Source organism: Trachurus trachurus (genome assembly GCF_905171665.1).
Source record: "Trachurus trachurus genome assembly, chromosome: 18".
Lineage (NCBI taxonomy): Eukaryota > Metazoa > Chordata > Actinopteri > Carangiformes > Carangidae > Trachurus > Trachurus trachurus.
In genome coordinates, this window is record NC_139909.1 from 6,096,468 (window position 1) to 6,120,779 (window position 24,312).

At 40.0% G+C, this 24,312-nt stretch overlaps 1 protein-coding gene across 1 annotated transcript in view; it reads right to left on the bottom strand.

Moving 5' to 3' along the window:
- Nucleotides 1–745: 745 nt before the first annotated feature.
- Nucleotides 746–24,312, bottom strand: part of dachb (dachshund b) — a 109,011-nt gene continuing 85,444 nt past the window's right edge. Inside the window, exons 5-12 of the mRNA XM_083993348.1 lie at nucleotides 23,100–23,269; nucleotides 21,549–21,654; nucleotides 20,419–20,493; nucleotides 16,263–16,363; nucleotides 15,039–15,186; nucleotides 13,195–13,389; nucleotides 10,525–10,590; nucleotides 746–850 (exon numbers count right to left, since the gene is read on the bottom strand). Coding sequence (XP_083849474.1) covers nucleotides 813–850; nucleotides 10,525–10,590; nucleotides 13,195–13,389; nucleotides 15,039–15,186; nucleotides 16,263–16,363; nucleotides 20,419–20,493; nucleotides 21,549–21,654; nucleotides 23,100–23,269 — 899 coding nt within the window. The 3' untranslated portion in view covers nucleotides 746–812. The remainder of the gene's footprint in view (nucleotides 851–10,524; nucleotides 10,591–13,194; nucleotides 13,390–15,038; nucleotides 15,187–16,262; nucleotides 16,364–20,418; nucleotides 20,494–21,548; nucleotides 21,655–23,099; nucleotides 23,270–24,312) is intronic.

The following is a 24,312-nucleotide window of genomic DNA, read 5'->3' on the forward strand; positions in this document are numbered from 1 at the left end:
TTTTGTACTGTAAACCCCTCTTTCTTTCCTTCCTTATTCCTCCCAAACAGACCACCAACCGTCCAATCAGAGGGTCCAATGGCCACGTCCAATGGGCCACACCCAATGGCGTTGGTTGGGTAAAAGTTGCGTAAAATCCAGAGGGTTTGCGGGTTTTTTTGTTTGTTTTGTTTTTTAAAGAAACAGAAATAAGAGCGTTCTCGTCAGCACCAATCGATCTGGGGAAAAAAAAACCAAAAATGGCGGTTTTTGGTCCCGCCAATCACATCGCTCGCATTCCTTGTAGGGACCGTTGAAAGTCTCAGTTGTCCAATCAAATCGATCCCACACATTGTCCGGAAGCAAGTTGATTTTTTGTGGCGTTGATCAGTCCGGTCCATTTTTTTTTGCCTCGTTGCGACTTTTTCCTCTTCTATTTTTTTTACTTTTTTAGTTTTCGAAATGAACGAGGGATGAAGAGAGGAATGAATGGAGTGAAGTTCGTCTAAAAATAACAAGAAGAACAAGAAGAAGAAGAAGAAGAAGTAGAAGAAAGAGAAGGAAAAAAAAAAAAGTTTGAGAGACGACGCTCCCCTTAGAAATAAGTCCGAATAAGGGGGCGTGTCTCTTAGTAGTCTCTTATAGCAACGTTTTGAAAAAAGGTCGCGTTAATTGTAGCAAAGGTACGTAGGTAATAGAATCCCGCCGGGGGAGGCCGTTGCCGTGGAAACAGGGCTGGTGGAGTTCTTCTGTGCAGGGTGGGAGGGGCCAGTCTGGGGTGGGAGGAGGGGGAAGGGGGCGGGGCTTCTGTAGGCGGAGTCGGACGTGACGCTCTAAAACATCATGGGAGTCTTCAGGAACGGCCGGGAATCTGGGAAAAAAGACACAAAAAAAAGAATGAATTAGGAAGTGAAACAAGCAACGATATCATACCAAGAAGGTTTAATTAAATATGCATTTTTTATTTTTTTATATTGATTGTCTACATCTATGTATGTATATATGTGTTTGTATATATACGTATATATGATGCTTTTTTATACTCTTTATATGGCTATGTATATATATTTTGATATGATTTACCCCTGGCTAAACAGTTTTGTTATGTATATATTTGTTAATAAAGTTTAATAAAGAAGGCTGGAAGTGATTATTATTGATTAATCTTCCAATGTTCATTGTTTGATCAATAAAATGTTCAAGTAGGAAATGTACGACTTTATTCTCGTGAATTTATGACTTTATTCTCGTAAATGTACAACTTTATCCTCGTAAATGTACGACTTTATTCTCGTAAATGTACGACTTTATTCTCGAAGTCTGTGTTTTGTTTTGTTTTCTCAATGTGGCCCTAATACTCCGTCGTAATAATCTATATTCTGATCTATTGATACAAACTGCACTTGAAATTTAGCAGAAAAACGCAAAATTTTGGGATTTAATGAAGCTTCATTTAATTTAATTACAGTTTTCATTGATTTCTGAACCTGAGACGACACAAAAAATGCTTTACATGATCATTTCATCTTTCTGTTTTTCCAGTTTTCAGTTTTTTTTTCATTTTTATAAAAATTTTAAATCACTTTTTCTGTAAAAACAAACAAACAAATGTTTTAATTATTTTGATGAAAAGTAAAATATACCCAAAATGCAGTTGATAAAGAGACTTTGCCTTTTCTTTAACGTGTTAGTGTGTGTTAAAGTCAGAAAGTAGAAGAGGGTGCACTGTGTAAAACGTTTGGGAACCGCTGTTAGATAGAAGACGAACAGAAACAAGAGATATCCACAGCTGAGCAACAGGAAAAGACGAGTTATAGTAAATGCTGAATAAGTCTGGAGGTTTGGAGGTTTTTGTTCTGCTGATGGACTTCCTGTGCTGCTGCTGCTGCTGCTCAGGTGAGGCGGCTGCGGCGGCTGCGTTGGATCAGTGATAGCAGAGCCGTGTGTGTGTGAGATGTCGGTTCAGGGACGAATCATGCAGCTCATTATTTTAAATTGGCCCCAGCTTTGTAGAGCACTTAACTGCCAACACTGCACATACAACACACACATAACACAGCTACTTCCTCTGCTCATACCACACAACACAACACACAACACACAACACAACACACAACACAACATGAGGCCGCAGGCTTCACCTCTGCACACACTCGGCTGCTGCAGCTTTAACCTTTGATCAGGATAAAACAATAAACATAAATAAGTAAATGTTAATCTACGTAACCGAACCTCAGAATGAAACAGACCTTTGATTTACAGCTATGAACCACACTGTGCCACAGGAACATGTTTCTTTCTCCAATATAACGCGGTGTTTCCCTTTAATTAACAAGACTATGACAGATTGCCACACTCTCTCACAGAAAAATATATTGTTATTATGGTGTTAAAAATAAGAAATAAGTCGAATTTGACTCCAGGTATAGAAAGGGATAGTTCAACATTTTGGCAAATTGGCCCATTGCCATAATCCCTATAGTCATAGCAGTAGGTTCGTTACCTTTAATTGTCGGTGCAAGCTATTTTTAGAACGGTGGAGCAGAGCCGTGAGCTGCTCAGAGCTACGCTATGGAGGCTCATTATGGGATTTCTTGGTTTCAAACTCGTCAAACTCATCAAATACACAATCCAACAACTCCACAACGCTCTGGTGGACAAGTTGTGACCTGCACATTCACCACGCTATGAGATAATAACACAACGTTACCAGACAGAGCTGTTTTAGAGGGAAATACAGAGACTGTTGATGAAAAACTGTCCCTGAAGGCAACGCGCATCAGCGGTTTTGCGTGAATTTCCCTCTAAAACAACTCTGTGTGGTAACGTTGTGTTATTATCTCATAGCGTGGTGAATGTGCAGGTCACAACTTGTCCACCAGAGCGTTGTGGAGTTGTTGGATTGTGTATTTGATGAGTTTGACGAGTTTGAAACCAAAGAAATCCCATAATGAGCCTCCGTAGCGTAGCTCTGAGCAGCTCACGGCTCTGCTCCGCCGTTCTAAAAACAGCTTGCACCGACAATTAAAGGTAACAGACCTACTGCTATGACTATAGGGATTATGGCAATGGGCCAATTTGCCAACAATGTTGAACTATCCCTTTAACTCTTGGCTTAAATCAACGTTGTTTCCTGATCGCAGTTTGAATGACTTTTCTCTTGAGTTTTATCTAGTTTTGGACCTCTCTGCTCTCCGTACTGACGACCTCACACTCGTGCAGCAACTTGACGATAATTAAAACAGGAAGTTGTTGTTTTATTATGTGTGTGTGTGTGTGTGTGTGTGTGTGTGTCTCTTTACACTGAAGACATTTATGATCCAAATCTCACATCGTCGACTCTCCCTCTCTCTCTCTCTCTTTCTCTCATTTCACCTCCTTCGTTCTCCTTCCGCTCCCCGTGGTGTTGTAGATGCACCCACACACACACACACACACACACACAATAACACACACACACACACACACACACACACCTTCCCCTCCCTGCGGTGTCATTGTTTTCTGCGAACGCTGCAAAGTGTTTACATTTCTGCATAACAGCACCATAAACCTGCCCTCTCTCCATCCCTCTCCCTCCTCTTCACCTCCTCCTCCTCCTCCCTCCATCCATCCATCCTCCTCTTCCTCCTCTTTCTCCTCTTCATCTCTTTTTTCCCCATTGTCGTCATCCTGCCCTCTCGTTTTGTCCTCTGCTCATCACTCGGCGTTTTTACAGATATGAAACACATTCTCTACCTCTCTCTCTTCTCCTCCTCCCTCTTTTTTTCTCTCTCCCTCTCTTTTTTTTCTCTCCCTCTCTCTCTCCGTCTGAATAAAAAAACTTTCTTAAATTTTCTCTTTCATCTCTCGCTCGCCCCTCGTTTCGTTTCCTCCTTCGTATTCCTGCCTTCCCTCCTCTCTTCATCCCTCTCATCTCCTGCCCTTCCCTATTTTTATCACTCTCCCCCCTCCTCCTCCTCTTTCATCCCTCTATTCTACATGCATCCACTCCTCCTCCTCCTCCTCCTCTGCTCCCTCCTGTCCTCTATCTGTTACTCTCATATTATTTTTATCCGACCCATTCTTCTCTCCGTCCTCTCCTGTCCTCTCTCCTTCAGACTCTCTCTCGTCGTCCTTAAAACTCAAATCTATGAACTTCGGCTCATTAAATATTCGTTTTTTTTTACGTCACATGATGTCACGTTTCCATAGCGACATTAGTAATAAATAATTATTATTAAAACATTTGATTTGACCTGATCATTAAAAAAATGTGTCTGAGTTTTACCAATAAAATAATAATAACAGCATTTATGCAGGTCAGGTTGATTGATTAATTGATCAATAGTGTTAATTTACATATTCACACTACAATCAAACTCAGAAAATCAATAAATTGTGGAAAAACATCTCATCGATGCAAATGTTTATCATTTAATTATTGATTAATAGATTAAAAAAAAAAAAAAAAACTAATGAACTGAAGGACAAAGTAAAATTCCCTTAGAGGATTAATCTATAATCTACAACAGAGTATTAGGGCCACATTGACAAATAAAAAAATCACAAACTTCGAGAATAAAGGCGTAAATGTACGACTTTATTCTCGGAAATTTACGTCTAAATTCTCGTAAATGTACAACTTTATTCTCGTAAATGTACGACTTTATTCTCGTAAATGCACGACTTTATTCTCGTAATTTATGACTTTATTCTTGTAAATGTACGACTTTATTCTCGTAAATGTACGACTATATCCTCGTAAATTTCCGACTTTCTTCTCGTAAATGTACGACTTTATTCTCGTAAATGTACGACTTTATTCTTGTAAATTTATGACTTTATTCTTGTAAATGTACGACTTTATTATCGTAAATGTACGACTTTATTCTCGTAAATTTACGACTTTATTCTCGTAAATGTACGACTTTATTCTCACTCAATGTGGCCCTAATACTCCGTCGTAATAATCTATATTCTGATCTATTGATACAAACTGGACTTGAAATTTTGCAGAAAAACGCACATTTAATGAAGCTTAATTTAATTTAATTTAATTACAGTTTTCATTGATTTATCAAGCTGAGACGACACAAATATTTTTAAAATGATAATTTCATCTTTCAGTTTTTTTTTTTTTTTTCATTTTATAAAAATTTTAATCACTTTTTCTATGTAAAAAACAAACATATTTTTGGATATTTTTTATGTTTTTAATTGAAATTGAACAAGATGAAAATGTAAACAAGTAATTCTTGATGAAAAATTGATTGAAAGTGATTTTTTTTTCTCTCCCTTTCTAGTTTTTTTTCTCTCCCTCGTTCTCATTTTTCCTGTTTTCCTGCTTCTTTTACCTGTTTGTCTCCATCCCGACCTGGCAACCCCGTTTCCCTCGCCCCTCACCTCCATCTGTCACCGTGGCGACGCCGGTTAAAAATGGCGCTGACCTGCTCCTTGTTAAACCTCCATCAGCCGGAGGAGGAAATGTCACCGGGTCGAGGAACAAGGTCACATTATTCAACTTCCTTCTCCTCCTCTTTCATCGCTCCTTCATCATCCCTCCTCCTTCTCCTCCTCTATCCCTCCTTCTCCTGTCCTCCTTTCCCTCCCTCTCTCTTTATCTCCAGGATTTTTATTCCCTCCTCTTCTCTTCTCTTCATCTTCGCCCCATTTCACCTTCTTCATGTTTTTCTTCTTTCTCCTCCACTTCTCTTTCATGTCTTCCCTCCATCTCTATTCCCTTCTTCTCTTCTTCTGTATTCCTTTCTTTTTTCTTGTCTTTCCATCCTCCTCCTCCTCTACTTCCTCTCTCTCCCTCCTTCCTGCACCTTCCTCCTCTTTTCTGTTCTCCACTCCTCCCCTCTTCTTCTCCACGCTCTTTTCCCTTCTTCTTTCTTCCCCCCTTTCTTTCTCTCCATTCTCCTCTTCATCCTTTCTTTTCCCTCCTCTTCATTTTTCCATCTTTTTCTTCTCCTCACCCTCTTCCCTCTTTCTTCCCTCCACCTTTTTTTTCTCTTATTCTCACTTTTTCTACCTTCTTCTTCCTCATCCTCTCTTCCTCTTCATTTTTTACACTCCATCCCTCCCTTCCTCCACCTCCTCTCACCATTCCTCCTCGCTTCATGTTTCACATCTTCTCTCTGTCTCTATTCCCTTCTTCTCATCTTTTTCTCTTCTTCTCCACTTGTATTCCTCTTTCTTTTTCTTTTCTTTCTTCCCGTCCTCTTTCCACCCTCCTCCTCTCTCACCCCTCCTTTTTTCCTCTTCCTCTCTCTCCCTCCTTCCTGCACCTGTTCTTCCTCCTCACCTCTTTCTTTTCCTCGCCACTCCTCCCCTCTTCCTCTTCTCCATGCTCTTTTTTTCTTCTCGTCATCGTTATCTCCCTTATTCCTTTCTCTTTATCCTCCTCTTCTTCACATCATCACTTCTTTCTCATCATCACTTCTCTTTCTTTTCTTCTCCTCACCCTCTTCCTTCTCTCTCTACCTCCTCTCTTCCTCTCCATTTGTTACACTCCATCCGTTACACTCGATCCCTCCTTCCCTCCCTCCACCTCCTCTCACCGCTCTTCCTCTTTCCCACCTTCTCCCCTCTTTTTTCACTCTCTTCACCTTCTTTTTCTTTTCTTTTCACTTCTTCCTCCTCATCCTCTCTTCCATTTTTTTCACTCCATCCCTCCCATCCTCCACCTCCTCTCACCGCTCTTTCCCACCTTTTCTTCCGTCTCCTCATCCTTTCTTCCTCTTTGCTCTTCACTTTTTCGTCATCCTCCTCATCTCTTCCATCAAAAATCTTCCTCCCTTCTTTTTTTCCCCTCGCTCTCCTCTTCACCTTCTTTTTCTTTTCTTCTCACTTCTTCCTCCTTATCCTCTCTTCCATTTTTTTACACTCCATCCCTCCCTTCCTCCACTTCCTCTTTCCCACCTCTTCCTCATCGCTCTTCACTTTTCAGTCATCCTCCTCATCTCTTCCATCCCTCTGTCAAAAACCATCTTCCTCCTCCCTTCTTTTTTCCTTTCCTTTTCTTCTCCTCATCCTTCCTCCTTTCTCTCCATCCTCTCTTTTCCCCCTCATCACTTCTTTCTCCTCCTCTTCCTTTGTCCATCATCTTATCCCTCTTTCTTCACTCTCTACTCCTCTCCACCTTCTTTTTCTTTTCTTCTCACTTCTTCCTCCTCATCCTCTCTTCCATGTTTTACATTCCGTCCCTCCACTTCCTCTTTCCCACCTCTTGTTCCGTCTTCTCCTCATCCTTTCTTCCTCTTCGCTCCTCACTTTTCCACCTTTCTATCAAAAACCCTCTTCCTCCTCCTCCCTTCTTTTTTTCTCCTCGCTCTCTTATTCTTCTTTCACGTTTTTTATGACCAATTAGTCGAAGAGAAACCAATCTTTACTTTTTCTTCTTTCTTCTCTTTAACCCCCCCCCTCTCTCTCTCTCTCTCCCTCGCTTCTCGTTTCCTCCCTCCCTCCCTCCCTCCCTCCCTCCTTCTTCTTCTTTTTCTTCTTTCTCTCTTTCTGATTGTAATGCGATGTCTTTCTTTGTGTTCAGCAGTTTTCGCCTCACTCGTTAATTAAGAGTGTGGAAGGTGAGAGAGGCAGGGGAGAGGTGTGTGTGTGTGTGTGTGTGTGTGTGTGTGTGTGTGTGTGTGTGTGTGTGTGTGTGTGTGTATCAATGTGTGTGTGTGTGTGTGAGTAAACCACCGTAGGTGCAAAATGCTTTTATGGCAGGAGGGATGAGTGTGTGTGTGAGAGAGAGAGAGCGAGGCAGCAAAGGGTCCTACTGGGCCAATCAACATTAATGAAATCAGGTGTGTGTGTGTGTATGTGTGTGTGTGTGTGTGTGTATGTGTTGCAGTGTGTGTGTGTGTGTGTGAGTGCTTGGCTTGCAAGAAGAGAGGGATCTAAAAGGGTCTAAAGAGGAGAGAGAGCTAATTAGAGTTCCCTGTCTCACCAGAGTGTGGATCAAACACACACACACACACACACACACATTAAAACACACACCTACAGGTACAGTGCACACACACACACACACACACACACATACACATACACACACACACACATACACATACACACACACACACACACACACACACACACACACTCGCCTGTAGATATTCATTTATACACACGCAGAGTTTCAAGTGAAGGTTTTCAATGTCAGGGAGGACTGAGCACAGCTGGTGGAGAGAGGACGACACACGCATACTAACACACACACACATACACACACACACACTGCAACACACACACACACACACACACACCAGTCCCTACTGTACTTGTGAGGATCCTCGCTGACATAAAACCCACCAGACTTTGACCTAAAACCGGACATGAACTCGTCCTCGATGGACAAAAATAATGAATAAAAAAATCACTGAATGAACTTTACACTCTTAAAAATTTTACAAAAACGGCATTAAAATAAATAAAAACTGATCAACAGCACCGACGTTTTACAGTGGCTATGTGTGAAACGTTAGTTAATCATTCATAATAAACATTTGATTCAACATTAATGAGCTGAATCAACCTGTTTTCACTGTTTGTTTGCAAATATTTTCAAAATAAAAGTGAAATTTTGTGTTTCTCTATGTGTTTCTTGTGTTGGCTGCTTCTATTGGTAACACTTTATAAGTTATGAAGTATTAAAGAAACAGGAAGAAGTGGCATGACCCACAGTCATTGAACGCATCATACAGCACCAGCGTTTTACAGTGTATAATGAATCAACGTTAGTTAATTATTAATAATAACCACTTAATTAATCATTAATAAGCTGAATCAACCTGTTTTCATTGTTTGTTACAAATATTTTCACAATAAAAGTCCATATTGTGTTTCTATTTGTTCCTTGTGATGGCTGCTTCTATTGGTAACACTTTATAAGTTATGAAGTAATAAAAGTAAAGGAAGAAGTGGCGTTACCTACAGTCATTGAACGCATCATACAGCTCTATGTGTTTTCACAAAATAAAAAAAAACGCACCAACGTTTTACAGTGAATAATGAATCAATGTTGGTTAATTATTAATAATAAACACTTTATTCATCATTAATAAGCTGAATCAACTCGTTTTCGCTTCAGTAAAAGTCCATTTTGTGTTTCTCTATTTGTTTCCTGTGTTTGCTGCTTCTATTGGTAACACTTTATAAGTTGTGAAGTAATAAAAATAAAGGAAGAAGTGGCGTTACCTACAGTCATTGAACGCATCACACCGCTCTATGTGTTTTTACAAAATTAAAAGAAAAACAGTTCCACAGCACCAACGTTTTACAGTGTATAATGAATCGATGTTAGTTAATCATTAATAATAAACACTTGATTCATCCTTAATAAGCTGAATCAACTCGTTTTTGCCTCAGTTTCATTTGTTTGTTCACAAATATTTTCAAAATAAAAGTCCATATTGTGTTTCTCTCTATTTGTTTCTTGTGTCTATTGGTAACACTTTATAAGTTATGAAGTAATAAAAATAAAGGAAGAAGTGGCGTTACCTACAGTCCTTGAACGCATCGTGCAGCTGTATCTGTATCTGTTCTTTCCTACATTGAAACTAATTAGTTTTTAATTGATCATCACAGCTGTGTATTGATAAACTGATCTATAATGTGTTTAATTGATGTTGATATACTGATATTTACCTCCTCAACTCTTTAATCATTTAGTTTTCACTCTTTTTACTTGTTTTTTTTCACCTTAGTTTCATTTATCTATTAATTAATTTATATTTTAATTATATGTAACATGTAATAGCTGCACTCATACATGTGTAATATATATGTATATACTGTATATGTATAATAAAGTCCTGTATCTACATGAACTTTACATTAACGTCCAAATGTCTCAGTGACCAAACATCTTAACAATGTCCTCACACACACACACGAGACAAACACAACCTCATAAAACTGTAACACACACACACACACACACACACACACACTTATGCATCCATGTGTGTGTGTGTGTTACAAGGTGCACATCAAAGGGAGGCCACAGTGTCTCTGTGTGTGTGTGTGTGTGTCTGCTTAATGTCTCCACTAATCCAGCCGGGGCCCCAACACACACATGTGTCTGCCACGTGTGTGTGTGTCTGTGTGTGTGTTTTAACATGCTTGTGTACTGTACTATATCTGTTAATGTGTGTGTGTGTGTGTGTGTGTCAGCATGACTCTGCATGCATGAGTGTGTATCTGACTGTGCGCCTGCGTGTGTGTGTGTGCTTGTGTTTTATGTAGTTTTTTTTATTGTTTGGTTTCTGTGTGTGTGTGTGTGTGTGTGTGTGTGTGTTTAACATGCTTGTGTACTGTACTATATCTGTTAATGTGTGTGTGTGTGTGTGTGTGTCAGCATGACTCTGCATGCATGAGTGTGTATCTGACTGTGCGCCTGCGTGTGTGTGTGTGCTTGTGTTTTATGTAGTTTTTTTTATTGTTTGGTTTCTGTGTGTGTGTGTGTGTGTGTGTGTGTGTGTGTGTGTGTGTGTGTGTGTGTGTGTGTGTGTGTGTGTGTGTGTGTGTGTGTGTGTGTGTGTGTGTGTGTGTGTGCACCTTGTACAGCGCCGTTGTCTTGCTGGTTTCCATTAAGTTCAGGTTTCTCCTCGGCTGCAGCAGCGTCTGGTCCGAGGCAACAAAAGACAAGACAGAGTCTCAGTGTGTCGCACAATAAACAGCTGAAAACACCTTGTAACACTGAGCAGCAACAACACAACAACAACACAACACAACACCACCACAACCTCCATGTTTTTGTTTTTCTGCTCTCTGATTCGTCTCTGCGGCCGTGATGTTGTCGTTTCTTATTTTCTTTTAAACGTTACACGATAAAAACAGAAAGAAAAACGACACAACCCCCCCCCCCCCCAAAACACACAGAAACAGTGATTATAGGTGTGTAACAACACAAATCTACACAGTTGTGTGACGTCTCAACTTTAAATTAAAGTAAATTAAGCTGAAGATGAAAATCTGCCTCTTTTAAAGTGACAAGGTTTTTCATCTCTGTAGGTTTGACACTTTGTTCTAACACATCGTTGTTTAATCTGATGCTTATTTTCTCAATTTGTCTCATAAACATCAGGAAACTTTGAGAATAATTGAGTTAAATACTTGTAATTAATAATCTTCTATTAATAATCTAATAATCTTCTGATAATTAAGTTTTGATAAAGGCACCGATTGTGGAATTCTGGGCAGATACCGACACCAATGTTAAAAATAACAATTTGGCCGATGTTTCTCTGTTATTTATTCCCTGTTTGGTGTAAAGGAAACCAAACATATCTTCAGTACTCACAAAGAAAACAACACTTTTGCTCGCTCAACTTTAAAGGGATAGTTCAACATTTTGGCAAATTAGCCCATTGCCATAATCCCTATAGTCATAGCAGTAGGTTCGTTACCTTTAATTGTTGGTGCAAGCTATTTTTAGAACGGCGGAGCAGAGCCGCGAGCTGCTCAGAGCTACGCTACGGAGGCTCATGGGATTTTTCGGTTTTCCTCATCAAACTCATCAAATACACAATCCAACAACTCCACAACGCTCTGGTGGACAAGTTGTGACCTGCACATTCACCACGCTATGAGATAATAACACAACGTTACCACACAGAGTTGTTTTAGAGGGAAATGCAGAGACTGCTTTATGAAAAATTGTCCCTGAAGGTTTTGCATGAATTTCCCTCTAAAACAACTCTGTCTGGTAACGTTCGTAACTTGCACCGACAATTAAAGGTAACAAACCTACTGTTATGACTATAGGGATTATGGCAACAGATCAATTTGCCAAAATGTTGAACTAATCCCTTTAAACTAGGCCTAGTAGCCTACCATGTATAAATGTACACTGGATTCAACACTTAGCTATTCAGTCAATAAACAGGTTTGTATAATCATGGTCAATGCCATTTATAAACAGACCTCGTTATCTGATACCAACGCCAATATCAACAATGTCTTTCAATTGAATTGTAATCATGCATACAAGCTTTTCAAATTGACGTTTTTATTCTAAGCATAAAACAAAAAACGTAATCTCAATCTGTGCACGTCTTTGAACACATCCGATGTTATAATTATCTCTGGCTGAAATGAGACTTTCATTGAATTTTTCTTGGTTTTCAGACTCTTCTGTGTTGTTTTAGAAAATGCCGGATCATTTAAAAGTCAGAAACTCTCAAATTTACGATCTTATCAGCTGGACTTGAATGCAGCATTTCTTGTTTCTTTGTTTTTCTGTTTTCCCCACAACAAAAGTAAACAGAAGCTGACAACTCTTCAAAACGACACGTCAACAAACTGCACAGATTGAAAATGAGTCGTGATGTCGAAACTTCCCGTACGGCGTCTTTGACTGACAGAGCGGAGACGCCCACGGAGAGACGGGACGGTGAGACAGAAATACACCACTGGTCCTTTTTAGTCGTTTTTGTTTCACAGTGACGGACGTTTGGACGTTTTAACCCTCTATGGTACGCTGTATTATGATGGCAACATTGTACCATTATGGTTCATCATCTACTGTATTAGAAACACCAGTCTCTGTAGACTTTCACCTTCACTGGCCTCATCCTCATCCCAATTCTCACTCTCATCTTCCTCATCATCATCATAATAGCCTGATGTTTACTTTACTGCATCCAAAATCACATTTATTAAGGATAAAAAACAAAATTATGATGAATTATATGTTTTTGAACATTATATTTACACCTAAACACACACTACCATATAGTCTCATAATGCAATTTTGATTCCATAATGGTCCAGTGTCGCCTCAAGGCAGCATTGCAATTTTCTATAATGGTACGTTGTTGCTTTCGGGCAACAGGTGCATTTTAACAAGTTTCCATTATTTAATAAGTAAATAAATTGCATGGAACTATTAAAAATTAAACTTTACTAATCTATTAGTGTAAATATTTTTTTTTCCAGATGAAAAAGGGCCAGGAAGTTACTGTATGTTTTCAGACCGTTTTAGTGGAGTTTCAGTATGGCTTCTTGAAAGTCATGTGATAAATTAAAGCATTGTTATTGGTTCTCTAAGGTCTCTTCTCTTTTTTAAAGTATTACAGCATTAAATGGGATGAATTGTGGAGATGTGACAGGCCAAAAAGTGGTACCATAGAGGGTTAAAGGCTGAAGATGTAAAAAACTGAAAAGAAAAACAAACAGATGAAAGAAACTCAAAGGAGGAAACGTGTCGGAGAGAAGATGTGGTACCGTTCTTGGCGTTGTTGTTGTTGTTGTTGTTGGTGTTGTTGTTGGCGGCGTGCAGCGGCTCGGGGGAGGGGGAGGACGAGGACGAGTGTTTCAGGGCGTCCTCCACTCGCTCCCGCCTCTTGGACTCGAACTCCAGCGCCTCCTGCAGCTTCCTCTTCGCCTTCTTCTCCTTCTTCAGACGCTTCTGGATGGAGGCTGGAGGAGGAGGAGGAGGAGGAGGAGGAGGAGGAGGAGGAGGAGGAGGAGGAGGAGGAAGAGGAGTTACATGTTGTTCCGTATGTAAAGCAAGGGAAGGCATCTTCATTTATATAGCGCATTTCATACCAAGGAAATGCAATGTGCTTTACATTCAAATTAAAAGCCCTCTAACCTTTAGCACACAGTTCAGTCATTTTGACTTAAATTTGATAAGACACAGCTCCAAATGTTTTTTTATCGTTGTTATTTTTTGTGTGACTATCTGGAGGCAGCCCTATACCAAACGTTAGCCTAGCCTAGCCTAGCTTAGCCTAGCGTAACACCTGCTAACCTAGCTAAAGTCAAAGATTAGAAATCAACATCTGCCTCATTAACATGTTATTTATTGTTGTGACCAGTCGACCAATGAAATTTTGGTCAACTATTTGGAGGCAGCCCTACAACAAACGTTAGCCTAGCCTAGCCTAGCTTAGCTTAGCATAACACCCACTACCCTAGCTAAAGTCAAAGATTAGAAAACAACATCTGCCTTAACATGTTATTTATTGTTGTGACCAGTCGACCAATGAAATTTCGGTCGACTATTTGGAGGCAGCCCTACAACAAACATTAGCCTAGCTTAGCTTAGCTTATTTTAGCATAGCATAACACCCACTAACCTAGCTAAAGTCAAAGATTAGAAGACAACATCTGCCTCATTAACATGTTATTTAGCCTATTGTTGTGACCAGTCGACCAATGAAATTTTGGTCGACTATTTGGAGGCAGCCCTACAACAAAGGTTAGCCTAGCCTAGCTTAGCTTAGCATAACACCCGCTATCCTAGCTAAAGACAAAGGTTAGAAAACAACATCTGCCTTTTTATATATTTTAGTTTAGTTTAGTTATGTGTTAGAAGCTATGCTAAGCTAAACTAAGCTAAGCTAAGCTAAGCTAACAATCTCCAAGCTGCAGCTGAATGTTTTGATGCAGATTTTTTTTTTCCTGACTCCCTTGAATGTAACACGACTCGTTCGGGCCTCTGATCCCGTTGAGTGTCTGAATCTTTCTCTGAAACTTTCACCGGGAAACTTTCCATCATTTATAACGCATGAATACTCATTAGTATGTAGTTTATAAATAGAGTTAGTGCTTATCAATGATGAGTAAAACATGTTTAACTGTGTTTATAAACTACATACTAATGAGTATTAATGTGTTATAATGATGAATTCAGTATTTAAAGCTTAACTAATGCTTAATAGTGTGAACGTATTATAAAGTTCATATTACCATCAATTTATAAGGGTGCTCTTATTTTGAAGGGACACCAAAGCAGTAATAATCAACTTTATGTGATACAAAGTGCTTCACAATAACTTGCAGCTCAACAACAAAGATAAAACTGTAATCTGATTGATGCCCCAAACCAATCAATTAATCAATCAATCAAATCAATATCACATTAATAAATACTTTTATTGTGAAATATTTTTTGACATCCGAGTCCTGACCAGACCAGGTGTGACCCTCCCTGACCTTCACCCCAGCAGTCTCCGATATCAGATAATCAACGACCTTTCTGTTTCTGTTGCTGTGTGTGTGTGTGTGTGTGTGTGTGTGTGGTCGTGGTCGTCACGGAGACGAGGCGTGGGTCGGGGTCTGACCTCTGCTCTGGAGTTCGGAGGTCAGCTGTCGCTCCAGACTCTCCCTCATCTCCCGTTCCCTGTACAGCTCCATCTTCAGCTCCCTCTTCTCCGCCTGGATCTGCTTGTCCTGCGCCCGGGCGTTCTCCACCGCCACCTTCAGCAGACCCTGATGGAGGGAGGAAGGGGGGAGGAGAGGGGAGGAGAGGGGGAGGAGTTAGAGAGAGATGCAGCAGCAGCAGCAGCAGGTGGTGGTAAATAGAAACAGGTTGAAACTTGTGCACACCGGCACGGACGGACAGGTGCGTAGGAGAAGACCTGCGTGGTCGAGTGACGTGACAGAAAGCTCCCGCACACTGTCATCACTTGCAAAGATTTTATTAAAGGGATAGTAGCATTTTTTTTAAAAGTGGGGTTGTATGATCTACAAATAGCCCCTAAGTACTTTAATTGCAGTAGAAGACTCTCTGCACTCCTCCCGTTAGCAACGCCAGCCCATAATAGCCCTGCCCAGAGATTTACAACATACAGTGTTGTGAACAGACCCAAAGAAACGGCCTATTTTCACGGCCTAAAAGAGGTTTTACCTGAAAAAAAATACACAGTTCCATTGTTCGCTATAATATAATTTTTTCCAGCCCTTCAAAGTGCAGGAAAAACACAGTTTTTATTTGGACCTAACCAACTCACGTATCCCTCCGCCCAGGGTTAGCGCCCGCCGATCAGCAGTTGGTTAGGTCCAAATAAAAACTGTGTTTTTCCTGCACTTTGAAGAGCTGGAAAAAATTATATTATAGCGAACAATGGAACTGTGTATTTTTTTTCAGGTAAAACCTCTTTTAGGCCGCGAAAATAGGCCGTTTCTTTGGGTCCATTCACAACAATGTATGTTGTAAATCTCTGGGCAGGGCTATTATGGGCTGGCGTTGCTAACGGGAGGAGTGCAGAGAGTCTTCTACTGCAATTAAAGTACTTACAGGCTATTTGTAGATCATACAACCCCACTTTAAAAAAATGCTACTATCCCTTTAAGCTGAACAACGTTTCGGTCCTGAGACCTTCGTCAGGTTCTGAAGGTGTGTGTGAGGGAGGGGACGGTATAAATAACCTCCGAACCAATCAGCGTCCTCACGTGACAACACCACAGAGGAAAAGTTACACATTGTATCGAAAAAAATAAATAAACAAAAGAAAAAACTGATAGACAGATAGAAACAGGTGAAAGAGCAGGCTTGGTCTCCACACCTGTATGTTGGTGAGCAGAGTCTCCACTGACGACAGGCCGTCGGCGAATAGGAACGGAGCGGGGAAGCCGGGGGGCAGGGCCTGAGCCAGGGAGGAGTCGTCTGCAGGAGAATCAATAACAGGCGATCAGTTTCATTTTTTCATCCTTATTTTTGACATCACACAGCTGCAAATCAACAGAAATCACTTCAGTGTCTCGGTTATTGAACTTTTTTTTTTGCTCATTTTAAGTTCACCATGATTTAATAGTTTTGGTGAACTATTCCTTTAAAATGATGGAGATGAAATGAAATTATGATTAATTAAGAACGAATTCAATAAATTAAGATGAAATTACTCAGGAATCACTGTTACATTTATAGATTATGTATCCTTTTATCATATAATAAACGTTTAATTACTGTCTGATCTCATTCTATATGCGTTGATTAAACAGAGTTAAGTTAATCAATTAACGTTAATCAATCGCCATTAAAGTCTGTTTATTATCATTCACTGTTTATGAGTGTTAAATATTTTTATAACCTGCTTCTATAATGTGATTATTATATTTATAGGCTATTATTAACAAGCAACGACTTCAATGTCACGACTTCCTGTATCTGGCCCTTCAAATGAAAAGCCCTCCATAGCCTGTAGCACACAGTTCAGTAAAATTGATTTTGACTTAATTTTGACAAGAGACGGCTCCAAAGAGACGGCTCCAAATGTTGACCAATGAAATTTTGGTCGACTATTTGGAGGCAGCCCTACAACAAATGTTAGCCTAGCTTAGCTTAATTTAGCATAGCATAACACTCGCTAACCTAGCTAAAGTCAAATATTAGAAAACAACATCTGCCTCATTAACATGTTATTTTTTGTGTGTGACCAGTTGACCAATGAAATTTTGGTCGACTATTTGGAGGCAGCCTTACAACAAACGTTAGCCTAGCTTAGCTTAGCATAACACCCGCTAACCTAGCTAAAGTCAAAGATTAGAAAACAACATGCGCCTCATTAACATGTTATTTATTGTTGTGACCAGTCAACCAATGAAATTTTGGTCGACTAGAGGCAGCCCTACGACAAACGTTAGCCTAGCTTAGCTTAGCATAACACCCGCTAACTTAGCTAAAGTCAAAAATTAGAATCTGCCTCATTAACATGTTATTTATTGTTCTATTGTTTGTATATATTTTAGTTTCGTTAATTTAGTTATGTGTTAAAAGCAGTAACTTTGCATCGTGTCGTTATGCTAAGCTATGCTAAGCTAAGCTAACAATCTCCAAGCTGCAGCTGAATGTTTTGATGCAGATTTGTTTTTTTCCTGACTCCCTTGAATGTAACACGGCTCGTTCCTTTCTCTGAAACTTTCACCCACCGGGGGGAAACTTTCCATCATCAGCGAATCGTGTTGGAGCGTTGGAGAGTTTTTTTTATGAAATGTTGATGTTTACTAAGGTGTAAAAGGCAACGAAGCAGCGTCAGAGAAATCAATTACAGCCAACACACACACACACACACACACACACACACACACACACGTACAGAGGTCGTTAGTATTCACACAATCATGTGGGGTACTAATTGGCAAGGATTAAAGACATCCTTGATTTGTGTGTGTGTGTGTGTGTGTGTGTGTGTGTGTGTGTGTGTGTGTGTGTGTGTGTCACAGTGTCTGCTCAGCCCTTAATGCCTAACACACTGACAACTGGGTTAACTCTGCTGTGAAATTAACGCTGATTAAGACGCTCTCTGACTCACACACACACACACACACACACACACACACACACACACACACACACACACACACACACACACACACACACACACACACACACACACACACACACACACACACACACACACACACACTCTATCCTCTATCAGTCACTCCATCCATACATCCCTCCACCACTCTGCGTCTCCTCCTCCTCTTCCTCCTCCACTCTTGACTCTTGTTTTTGTCTCGTCTTCATCTTCCCACTCGTCTTTTTTCATCATCATCATCATCATCATCATCCTTTCTCACTCTTACACACCTCCATCTTTTTCTTCCTCCATCTTTTCTAATCTCCGTCTCACGTTCACCTCTGTTTTTCTTTTTCTTTTCCATAAATATTTTTTTCCTTTTTTCCTATTTTAAATCAACCCAATTTGCCTTTAAAATGATCATTTAGAACTTTTTTCTTTCCATTTTCTTTTTCTTTTGCACTCCTCCTCTGTTTTCCCTCTCTTTTTCCCCCAAATGAACTTGTTGACAAGGCTAAAAAAAGAAAAATGCAAAATGAAGTAAAAAAAAAGAAAGAAAAGATGACAAAAGGTAGAAGAAGACATGGTGGAAAAAAACAGGTATTAAAAGAAATATGGAAGAGAGGAGGAATATAAAAGAGAGGGAGGAAGGAAAGAGGAGGGTTTCAAAAGGGTTATAAAGATGGAGAGAGGCGTTTGGAGGAGGAGGAGGAGGAATGAAGGAGGAAGTGAAAACGTGATTCCTTGTAGCTGCTCAGTGTGTACGCTTTTATTTTGAAAAGGTGTCGTTGACAGTTGGTAAGATAAGAAGGTTCGATCGAGTCAAAATCAAACCCCGATTCAAATATCGATCAGTATCAGTGACGTCATCAGTGATGTCATGTCAACAGGAGGAATCGACCAATCACAACACAGAGATGGACAGAGAGATAAACAGATGGTTATTTTCCTCCCAGTGTGTCAGTGACACGGGGCGTGATGAGGTCATGATGAGGTCATGATGATGTCATGATGATGTCATGATGATGTAACCACATCACAACACTAGAAATGTTGAAGTTGCCCCAACTGACTCTTTTCTTTTCCTTTCCTTTCTTTACTTCTTTCCTTTCTTTCTTTCTTTCTTTCTTTCTTTCTTTCTTTCTTTCTTTCTTTCTTTCTTTTCTCTCTCCTCTCTCCTTTCTTTTTGTTTTCCTTTACTTTCTTTTCTTTTCTTCTCTTTTCTTTTCCTTTTTCTTTCTTTTCTTTTCTTTTCTTTTCCTTTCTTTTCTTTACTTTTCCTTCCTTTCTTTTCTCTCTCCTCTCTCCTTGTTTTCCTTTAGTTTCTTTTTTTTCCTTTCTTTTCTTTGCTTTCCCTTTCTTTTCTTTACTTCTTTACTTTCTCTTCCTTTCTTCCTTTAATTTTCCTTTCTTTCTTTGTTTCTTTTCTCTTTCTTTCTTTCTTTCTTTCTTTCTTTCTTTCTTTCTTTCTTTCTTTCTTTCTTTCTTTCTTTCTTTCTTTCTTTCCTCTCTCCTTTCTTTTTGTTTTCCTTTCTTTTCTTCTCTTTTCATTTCATTTTTTTCTTTCCTTTCTTTTCTTCACTTTTCCTGTTTTTTTTCTTTTCTTCCCTTTCCCTGTCTCTATTTTTCTTTCTTTTCTTTTCTTTTCTTTTCTTTTCATTCCTTCCTTTTCCTTTCCTTTCTGTGATTGGTTTCTAAAGTCATCGCCTCCTCTGCTGCTCCTGCTGATGTCTGCAGCAGCGGAGCTCCCGGAGTATGAATGAATGGAGTGGAAAACGAGTGGAGAGGAGGAGGAGGAGGAGGAGGAGGAGGGAAGGATGGAGAGACGAAGATGAAAACAATGTGTTATAAGGAGGGAAAAAAATCAGCAAGAGGTGGAAAGAAGAGAGAGAGAGAGAGAGCGTGATGGAGCGAGGAGAGGCCCCGCATGCTTTTAGTGCGTGACCTTTGACCCCTTTTAGCCGCCATGCCTCCCGCACTTAGCCTCCCTCTCTCTCTCTCCCTCCTCCCTCCCTCCCTCCCTCTCTCCCCCTCTCTCTCTCCCTCCCTCTCTCCTTTCTCCGTCTGATTGATGGCTCGGAGACAGGTGATCAATAGGAGCAGCAGAACATCCTGACGCTTCTGTTTCTCTGTTTGTGAGTGTGTGTGTGTGTCAAGGCATATTTGTCTGCTGCATGTGTGTGTTTTCAGTCACAGTGTTTATGTGTGTGTGTGTGTGTGTGTGTGTGTGTGTGTGTGTGTGTGTGTGTGTGCATACAGTAGATGAGGAGAGCTTCCTAAGTGAGAACAATTTGTCAGATGTCAAAGGAAAATGGGTGAGGGTTTAGATTAAGGTGGGTAATGGAATATCCTCACTTATAGAAAAGTGTGTGTGCGTGTTTGTGTGTGTTTGTGTGTGTGTGTGTGTGTGTGGTCCAACCTTTGTCCTTTGTTATTTTCTTGTTGGGTGCAGCAGGGTTGGTCAGTGCGACGTCTGCATCGGCCGACACTAATCCTGCAGAGAGGAAACACTAAGTGAGTTTGTGTTTACGCCCAACACACACACATACACACACACGTTAGCGAAGTGTGTGTGTGTGTGTGTGTGTGTGTGTATGTGTGTGTGAAATGTGTCTACAACTCCGTGCACAGTGTTTGTGCACATGTACAAAGTGGTGTCCGATTTATTTTGGGGACTTTTTTCAATGTTTTACATTGTTGTAACATGAGGCGTTCAGAGGTTGTAGGATTTCGGACAATTCGCTGCAGTCTTAAAGGGATAGTTCAACATTTTTGGCAAATTTGGCCTATTGCCATAATCCCTATAGTCATAGCAGTAGGTTCGTTACCTTTAATTGTTGGTGCAAGCTGTTTTTAGAACGGCGGAACAGAGCCGTGAGCTGCTCAGAGCTACGCTACGGAGGCTAATGGGATTTCTTGGTTTCCCTCATCAAACTCATCAAAATCCAACAACTCCACAACGCTCTGGTGGACAAGTTGTGACCTGCACATTCACCACGCTATGAGATAATAACACAACGTTACCAGACAGAGTTGTTTTAGAGGGAAATACAGAGACTGATGATGAAAAACTGCCCCTGAAGGCAACGCACATCAGCGGTTTTGCATGAATTTCCCTCTAAAACAACTCTGTCTGGTAACGTTGTGTTATTATCTCATAGCGTGGTGAATGTGCAGCTCACAACTTGTCCACCAGAGCCTTGTGGAGTTGTTGGATTGTGTGGCTCTGCTCCGCCGTTCTAAAAACAGCTTGCACCGACAATTAAAGGTAACAAACCTACTGCTATGATTATATGGATTATGGCAATGGGCCAATTTGCCAAAATGTTGAACTATACCTTTAATGACGAACAGAAAACACACACACACACAGCAGTGAGTTTCAGTATCATTCATGCCCATGGACTCGAAACCACCGACCTTTTGACCTCACTGTGCCTCCTGAACCGCAGTCAATGATTCTCAAACCTCCTTATATTAAAAGGCCATGACTCTCTATGTGAGTGTGTGTGTATGTGTGTGTGTGTGTGTGTGTGTGTGTGTGCGTACCCAGTCTTTCGGGCGAGCTGGAGGCCGAGCTGCTGGGCTGTGACTGCAGAGGAGTGTTGGTCTCATCGACAGACGGAGAGAGAGAGGGACTGTCACACACTCTCTCCTGCAGACAGAGAGAAGAGAGAGAAGAGAGAGTCAGATGTAATTAAGTGCAGCCGTTCAACAGGGATTCCTCGAACGTCTCGGGTGAATCATTAGAGGTTTGTGTTAATCGCGGTTACCATCGGTTACCATTGATCACAGTCAGGGCACACACCAACGTGTCGGAGGTAGCAACAAAAATAAACACAACACGGTGTGTAATGGAAACAAGAGCTGGCACTGTGTGTTTGTGTTGAGTAATTATTATTAGTGTGATTTTATCATGTTTTTATAAAGGGCAAATTAAATGAATGAAATCAAATCGTTGTCATTTACAAACTGTAATTTATCCTCAAACACATGAACATGACACTTTATCTGTCACAGGAAATGACCGTGAATCAATAAGAGTTTAAAAATAAAAGCCCCTTGTTTCCATCACTTGTAATGTAATGTTAAATGCAATAAATAAGAAAAATAAATGTTTTGTTTTATAAGATCAACTGTTTAAAATGTGAAGATTTCAAGTCATCAATTAAAATATTAAAGTGACCAGAGCAAGAAATGATACTAAATCAACAACGCAGAGTTACAGTTGATTAAAAATTGATTGACTTCTTCTTTCTTCCACTTTAAGACAATTTAATCTTGAAAAAGAAGAAAAGCAAATCACTATATTGATGTTTTATGAACCAATTAAGTAGAAATCTCAATCAAAAAAGACCTGTGGTAAGTAATTGATGAACAATTATTGATAAAGAATAGCCATATTTTAAAAAACAATCTGTTATTATCACCTGTTTTGTTCCTGGCTTAACATTTTACTGGACTAAACAACAGTCAAAATGGTGGAGGAGTTCCTCAGGGAGCCGTCCTGGGTCCTCTACTGTTTCCATTTAAAACCACTGTTAAAGCTTATAGTTACCTTGATTTACAAACTGTAATAATTTATCCTCAAACACATGAACGTGACACTTTATCAGTCACAGGAAATGACTGAATTAATAAGAGTTTAAAAATAAAAGCCCCTTGTTTCCATCACTCGTTACGAAATGTTAAATAAATGATCAACTGTTTAAAACTCAAAGATTTCAAGCGATCAATTAGGTTAAGAGTTTTAGTTGATTAAAAATGTATTTACTTTTATTTTTCTTCCACTTTAAGACAACATAACCTTGAAAAAGAAGAAAAGCAAATGGCCATGATGATGTTTTCTGAACTAATGAAGTAGAAACATCAACTAAAAAAGACCTGTGATAAACTAATTAATTATAATTGAGTAATTATTGATAAAGGATAGCCATATTTAAAAAAACAATCTGTTATTATCACCTATTTTGTTCCTGTCTAAACATTTTACTACTACTAAACTACAGTCAAAGTGCTGGAGGAGTTCCTCAGGGAGCCACCCTGGGTCCTCTACTGTTTCGATCAATTTAAAACCATTGTTAAAGCTATCATAGTTACCTTGATGACGGGCGCGCGGTGTACATGAGTGTGTATCTGCTGTGCCGCGGCGGCCATGTTGGCGATGGTGTTGAGGTGGTTCATCTGTGACATCGCCATGGCGACGGACGCGGGAGGCAAACCCATGGGCAGCAGCGGGTGGGGCATCATCATGAAGGGCAGGTCCAATCCTGTAACAGCAAGTGACATGTCACATCTTCTGTATTTTATTTTGAAATATACAGATTATTCTCTAATAGACTTTTTTATTTATTTATTTTTTTACATATCTTTATGCAAATTGAGTTGAGTTAAACTTAAAACAGATGGACCGTTCGCTGTCGACGCAGTAACACTTGTTTAATATTGATCATTTTCTACAATAGAAAAAAATAACAAGTGCGTGAAAGCTGCTGCTTCACTCTGCAGCTGCGCTTTTATTGTGGTAAAATCTATTTTGTTGTGCCTCTTTGTTCTCACACAACAAATTAATTTTGGCGACACTTCATCAACGTCCACATTTTAGCACCTTTGAGAGGTTTGTTGACGTTGAGGTTTTAATACATTCAGACTGTTGTTGCTGCTGTTTGTTGGTGGAATCGAGTCGAAAATCACTTCCTGCTTTTATCTCTGAGTTTTTTTTCCTCTCAGTGAAATTGAGAAGTTGTTAAAAAAAAGAGAGAGTGAGCGTGACGGATGGATGAAGGGATGAGCTCTCGTGTCTGTGAACTTGCGCTGAACTTAACCTTGAGGAGAGAGAGGGAGAGGGAGAGGGAGAGGGAGAGGGGGGAGAGCGAGAAGAGGGGGAGAGGGGGAGGGGAGGGTAGGTGTCATCTCAGTGTCAAATGTTTCACTAATAAAAGTTGACAAAGCCGAGGAGGAAAAAAAAAATGGAGGTCAAGGAGTTAAAGGGTGACGAGGCGAGAGGGAGGAGGTCAGAGTCGCCCTTTTTGATTTTCTTTTTTCCGTTTTCCTCCTCATTGTGTCCGTCTGTCTGTTCCGTCTTTTAGTTTCTCTCTGTTCTTCTTTTGTTTTGTTTTTCTTTCTATTTCCTCTCGTTTCTTTGTTTTTATTCTCTTTGCTCACCTCTTTTGTTTCCATTTTTATTCCGCTGTTTTTGAACCACTTCATTTTCTTGTTTCCGTTTTCTCTTCATCTTTCTTGTCTGTTCTCTCTCCTTATTCATGTTTCTTTTTCCATCTTTTCCTTCATCTCTCTCTCTCTTCTCTTTCAT